General features: G+C 39.3%; 1 protein-coding gene across 5 annotated transcripts; it reads left to right on the top strand.

The window, feature by feature from the left end:
* Positions 1–2,337: 2,337 nt before the first annotated feature.
* On the top strand, positions 2,338–5,911 carry LOC133731814 (chaperonin CPN60-like 2, mitochondrial). Of its 5 annotated transcripts, none has more exons than XM_062159234.1 (7): positions 2,338–2,545; positions 2,635–2,814; positions 2,962–3,052; positions 3,560–3,612; positions 3,898–3,981; positions 5,069–5,149; positions 5,221–5,911. In XM_062159234.1, exons 1-7 carry the CDS (start codon positions 2,495–2,497, stop codon positions 5,641–5,643), a joined length of 963 nt encoding a protein of 320 aa, XP_062015218.1. In that variant the 5' UTR covers positions 2,338–2,494; the 3' UTR covers positions 5,644–5,911. The 5 variants fall into 5 exon arrangements, with proteins under 5 accessions (XP_062015218.1, XP_062015217.1, XP_062015221.1 ...); XM_062159233.1 differs by having other exon boundaries at positions 2,339–2,545; positions 3,545–3,612; XM_062159235.1 differs by lacking the exon at positions 5,069–5,149 and having other exon boundaries at positions 2,342–2,545; positions 3,545–3,612.
* The last annotated feature ends 184 nt before the right edge of the window (positions 5,912–6,095 follow it).

Raw genomic sequence — 6,095 nt, 5'->3', positions numbered from 1 at the left:
TCAGAAATGGTTTCTTTAATAAATTTTATGGTAATTTGACTTGGAAAAATCTTTGAAACAAGTTTGTGTCGTGATTCTTGAGTTTCGTTAGTTCGAGAATAAAGAAATCATGGTGTTGAAGATTTTTTTTTTTTTTTTCTTCTTTTGGATTGAAGTCCAATTTTCATAAGATCGGGACAATAAATGGTAATTAGTATAAGTAAATAATTTTATATTTAATATAATAATAGAGCCTAAACAACCCGTTCTAAAATTAGAACTAATCATTTACGCTTCCATAAAATGTACTGCTTCAATGTGCTTCTCTGCTAAGGACCTCTGCATATATTATAGGGTCCTTGATCAATAGCACCAAAAAAAGCCAAAATTATCCCATTTACTCCAGCAACATATTTTTGTTCTCACTAACCCCATTTAACATAAAAAGACAATTTTACCCTTAGTCAAATTAAATAATTACATACATGCCACTCTCTTCTCTCTCTGTCCAGCACATCGGCGCGCACACTCTCTCTCCCCCCTCCCCCTAAACGTGGCCGGCATCTGCACTCTCTCCGGTCAGAGCTCCCTCGTCACAGCGCCATCTTTCTCTCTCTCCTCCGCTCCGCGTCGATCTGCACTTTCTCTCCTCTCCGTCTCCTCCGCGCCGATCTGCACTCTCTCTCTCTGCTCTCTGTCTCCTCTGCGCTAATCTGCACACTTTCTCCTCGGTCGGAGCAAATTCGACTGGTGCAGGTCAGGAACTGCGCCGGGTCTCCAAGCCATTGAAGCCCGGGTTTCGTTCTGATCTGTAAGTTGCGTCTTTTCTTCTCAAATCCTACTTCGACGTCTCGTTTGCTGAATTGCCCACCAACTGTTCGACGAAATGCCTAGGAAGAACATGGCCGCGTGGAACACAATGCTTTCGGGGTATAAGAGTTTGGGGGATGTACAGAAAGCACGCTCAGTGTTTGATCAAATGAAGCCGCGAGGTGTTAATTCATGGTGTTGCATGATCGATGCGAATGTGAAGAAATGGCGACAATAAGTGTGGCGCAACGCTCTTTCGGAATATGGTGATTGAGGAAGGTATAAAGCCATTTGCGATGCATTTCCGTAGGTTCATTTACGAGTCTTTCTTGTCTGTTTGTTTGTTGTCATCATGGTTGGCGTTGCGCTATGTAGATACACATTGCATTGGATGTGAATGTGGACAGGGCAGAGCATGTGCTTCTATGTGCCCTTTTTTTTTTTTTTTTTTTTTTTAAGTAATGGGACAGAAGGAAAGAAAAAAAAAGTTTTAAATGTCTATTGGGGGGCAATAGACGTCTATTGAAGGGCAATAGACGTTTTTAAATTGATATAATCTCTTCTTTTTTTCTTTAATCAAAGTTTTATTTGTCTAATTTTAGGGATATTAGTTCCAATTCCGGCTACCAAAAGTTCTATTGAGGGGCAATAGGCGTCTATTGGGGGGCAATAGAAGTTTATTGCCCCTCTATTGGGGGGCAGTAGACGTCTATTGGGGGGCAATAGACAATACCCTCTATTGGGGGCCAATAGACGTCTATTGGGGGCAATAGAGATTTTTAGAAAAGTCCGGTGAGCGGCGGCCGGTGACCGGAATCCGGCGAAAGTTGGCCGGAATCCGGCGGCCGGTGACCGGAATCCGGCGAAAATTGACCGGAATCCGGCGGCCGGTGACCTGCTCCGGCGATGTCTCATATGGTTTCTCTCTCTTCCATTTTCTCTCTCTCTCTCTAAGTAACAAAGGGGTAAGGGGTAAAATGGTATTAAAAAAAAATAAAAAACAAAAAAAAAATCTTAATTGGGTATTAGGGAAGACTCTCTTAGAGTGTATTGGGTAAGAGGGAATTAAAAAAACTTAATGGGGTTAGTGGGAAAAAAATTCCTAAAAATGGGGTAAATGGACAAAAACCCTATATTATAATATATGAATTTCCTTGATCGCATATTTCCTCTGCTTCAATTTCATTTACGCTTCCATACTACTTTTCGATTGCATGTTTACATCTCGATCGTTCAGTTTTTAGGTATGTGAGTTCTAAAAATTTTCAGTCAAATTGATTATCATTAAGGTATCAAACTAGATTAAATCAATGAACGAACTGAATCTGTCCAACTTGAACCGTTCATGTTTATAATTGCAAATTTGAGCTATGAATGCCTTAACGATTATCAATTTGGCTGAAAATTTGCAAAATTAAACTGTACATTAGGACTTAAAAACTAAACTGTCGAAATGATCGCATATCTACGAAAAATGAGTCTATTAAGGAAATTCACATATTTTAATATATGCGGAGGTTCTTAGCAGAGAAGCACTGTATATTAAAGTGCAAATATCCCCGGTCTACATATAATGTAACCAATAACCAATCTCCACCGTCGATTGACAAAGTTCCAATCCAACTGCCCTGAGTCCCCAATCTGCCGGCGTCTTATAACGGCTTCGTCACTGTTGGTCTCACTCTCTCTGCAACTTCCGGCGGCCATGTACCGCATAGCTTCATCCTTCGCCTCTTCAACTCCTAAGAAGCTGCTGGTAACTTGTCCCCCAATCTCCTCTCTCTTTTTTCTTCCAAATCTCATTTTCTTCTTGTAAATTCCCTCTCTTTTGGTGATTGCTGCAAGGTCCTCCGCGGTATTAGGGTTTCATCCAATAGGAACTATGTGGCGCAAGGTCTCACCTTCCACATTGGGCCTCGCGCCGCCTTGTTTGAGGTTGCCGACGCTGCCAAGTCCACCACGGCCGCTCTCCTGCAACGTGTCTCTCACCTCGCGGAGGCCTACGGAGTTACCATGGGATCAAAGGTACTGGATTAATTACTGCTTTATTATGTGCATTCAGAGAGAGCTAAATGTGTGATGAAATATAGGAAAGTTATTGTTTTACCGGGACAAAAAATGCATTGATTTGTTGATGTTCTTCGGCTATTTCGTGTGTGTTGGTTGATTCAGGATGCCAATGGCATTGGTTGTTATGAGGATAAGTACAAGAATGCTTGCGAAACGCTTGCGAAACAGGCTACTAATACTGCTGGAGGAGATGGTACTTTTCTCTCTCAACTTCAATGTTTAGTGTGTATAATGTAATCTGAGATTAATGAATTAAGGCTTCCTTTGGAGGCGGAGGACTTTAGGTTACTTCATTAGGCACAGTAGAAGTGGAATGCTTATGTGTACATTATACAATCAAGTCTCTATGCCTGTGAATGTGAGGAAGAAAATGTCAGCTTCATCAAACTGTTTTTTTTTTTTTTAATGGAAACTCGAGACACATTCTAATGTATTATCTTGGCTGTGTTCAATAAAATAAACAAGGCCTTTTTTCTTGGTACAACCAAAGAAAAGCTCCATCAAACCCCTTTTCATGCTCAAATCATGAATCAGTGCTGGCTTCATCTTATCTTTTCAATTGCTGCTGGGTTTGAAACTTGAAAGTCGTGATGCAACTTCTACTGTGTTACCTGGAAGAATAAATGTTGTTTCTTTTTGCAATTCACATACCTTCATGAAGAGATGCTATTATCTGACTAAGCAGGTACAACTTCTGCAGCTGTCTTGACCCAGGCAACAGTCACAGAATGTTGCCAGTCCATAGGTGCTGGGGTAAGTCAGTTTTCCTAATTGATCAAAACTGCGTCCGTAGCTCTGTGAAAATTGTATTCTTTATCTATTCTTTCCTCATGAGAGGGGTGGGACCTTTTGAGACATGCTCAGGGTATTATTCATTTTACGATTGATATACCAGTTAAAGCCTAGGGGAATAGTTTTGTCTATTTGATGCTAGTTATTATTCATTGCTATGACTGGATTTTTTTTATGAACCTAGGTTGCTCTGTTTGTCTAAATATTGCCTTTATCAGAGATTCACAGTCAATATATAATGAATAGGTTCCCTCTATTTTTGCAAATGGTCAACGAGAGATTGGAGAGTTCTTAGCAAGGGCATTGGAGAACGTTGAAAAGAAAGGACATGTAAGTCTGTAGTCTATTTTTGGTATTTTAATTGGGAACTAGATCTTTGTGCCCCTTTCTTTCTCTCTCTCTAATAAACCAATGTGCCGATCAATGATATGATTAAGCATAAAATGAACTTGAGCCTGAGAAGAAAATAGTAATTCTAGACCTTGTTTGGAAATGTAATGGTGCACAAGAGATGAATACACTAGAAGTGCTTGTATCATATTTATCAATCACACTACTAATTATACCTCTCACAGACATTAAATTCATATTGAAACTTGTTAATAATAGATTACTGTAGCTTATATCTGTCAAATGCGATTAGTTGATGTGTGCATTTATGTAGCAAATATCTGTCCAGCTTACGATTTACAAAATGTTTCTGAACTACCCATCCCACTAGCTTAATTATTGGTTCAGAAACTAGAGACACTACAGAAACGAGCTTTAAGAAGAAGATTGGATGACAGTACATACTAATTAGGTGGCTAAGTGCCTAAGCATGCTTTCCTCCACATAATCAAACACATCTAAGTGCCCTGGTTTCCCTTGATCCACCAAATCAGAAATTAAAACACATAAAACTATGTTGTTATTGTCAAGCATATACAGGCTTAAGCTTAAAACCAAATACACACCAGGTGATTTCCTCCACCACGGTAAGGACACGTAAATGTGGTGGCGACAAATGAGTGATGCAATGGTTGAGTTAGAGTTCAATCAAAGTGCGCACAGTGGGTTTTTGTAGAAATATGGGAACAAAATAACAAAAATTATATTTCTTCACTTACACAGATATGAATTTTTGAATTTTTACATATTTAGCTTAGCTAGCTCTTCCTCTATTTTTTTGGATAATAGCTAGCTCTTCCTTTAGGTCATCTATCTTTCACTATCACCCATGTCCTTGAAGCCAGACACCATAACCTCTCTCTGTCTCTCTCTCAGGTGTTTTTTTTTTTTTTTCTCTCCATTAGTATTCTATGTGTATAAACTTGGAAGGTGTGTTATAATTTCACATGTTTGTTTGATGTTTTCTCATTAGTCTTGAACATTTTCTAGTCAACATGCACTGTTGTAACCAGTGGATTATCCTCAGGTTTCTTCCCTCAAAGATTCTGGTATAGGGGAAAATAGGAGAGCCATTTTAGATGATCCAGCCACCCTCATTGGGCGAGAGCTAATTTAGTTTTCTAAACCTGGTATTTAATACATATCGACTTGTATATAATTCGTGTATTTGTTGTTTAGGTTATAAGTGAAGACAAAAGTTTCAGTATCGACAGACTGCTCATGTCACCCACATTAAATCAATTGATCCGTCATAATAGAACTGAGAAAAGTCGCACGAACCGTAATCGAGCTTTGGATAAATGCCCCCAAAAGCAAGGAGTATGCCTACGGGTTTTTACGAGAACACCCAAGAAGCCAAATTCAGCTCTGCGTAAGGTAGCCAAAGTAAGGCTGAGCAATCGAAATGATGTATTTTCTTACATTCCAGGTGAAGGTCATAATTTGCAGGAACATTCTATGGTCTTAATAAGAGGGGGCAGAGTGAAAGATTTGCCAGGTGTGAAATTCCACTGTATCAGAGGAGTTAAGGATTTGCTGGGACTTCCAAACCGAAGGAGAGGCCGATCAAAATATGGTGCAGAGAAGCCCAAGAGCGCCTGAAAACAGCCTCTACTTTTGCCTTTCGTATTTGACTGCGTTGCTGAAGTGACTGAATACTTTAGGAGAGCTGGTGAAAAAATTTGGAAAACAAAGATTTTGCTGAGATGGTAATAATAAAAATGTAGTATTCTTGTTTGAAAGTTTGGAACAGTGGAATTTGGATTCTTTGATTAGTAGGAGGTTCAAAAGATTTAAATTTTGTGTAGGAATTCTTTTTACTTTGTATGACCAATGTAGTTGCAATGCTTCCATTTCTGTGTTACACTGTCCACATCCAGTTGATAGTAGCATGTTAAGAGGATTATTACTGCACGTCTGCACCTTATGCGAATAACGTACACTCGTTGCGATTTAGTTTTTATTTTTCCTCGGAGTTATCATAACGAAAAGTTGAAGTTGAGCTTTTCCGTGATGATGTTGATGGGGTTGGGGAAGAAGTTAGGAGCGAACAA

This window comes from Rosa rugosa, chromosome 2 (assembly GCF_958449725.1).
Source record: "Rosa rugosa chromosome 2, drRosRugo1.1, whole genome shotgun sequence".
Taxonomy (NCBI): Eukaryota; Viridiplantae; Streptophyta; class Magnoliopsida; order Rosales; family Rosaceae; genus Rosa; species Rosa rugosa.
The sequence above is the reverse complement of the archived record's forward strand: the minus strand, read 5'-3'. Positions and strand labels throughout refer to the sequence as shown.

Excerpts from the sequence above, each read along its gene's own strand:
- LOC133731814 (XM_062159233.1), top strand. The coding sequence starts at position 2,495 with ATGTACCGCATAGCTTCATCCTTCGCCTCTTCAACTCCTAAGAAGCTG. Across the intron at positions 2,815-2,961 it reads GAGTTACCATGGGATCAAAG|GATGCCAATGGCATTGGTTG; the intron begins GTACTGGATTAA and ends TGGTTGATTCAG. Across the intron at positions 3,613-3,897 it reads GCCAGTCCATAGGTGCTGGG|GTTCCCTCTATTTTTGCAAA; the intron begins GTAAGTCAGTTT and ends TATAATGAATAG.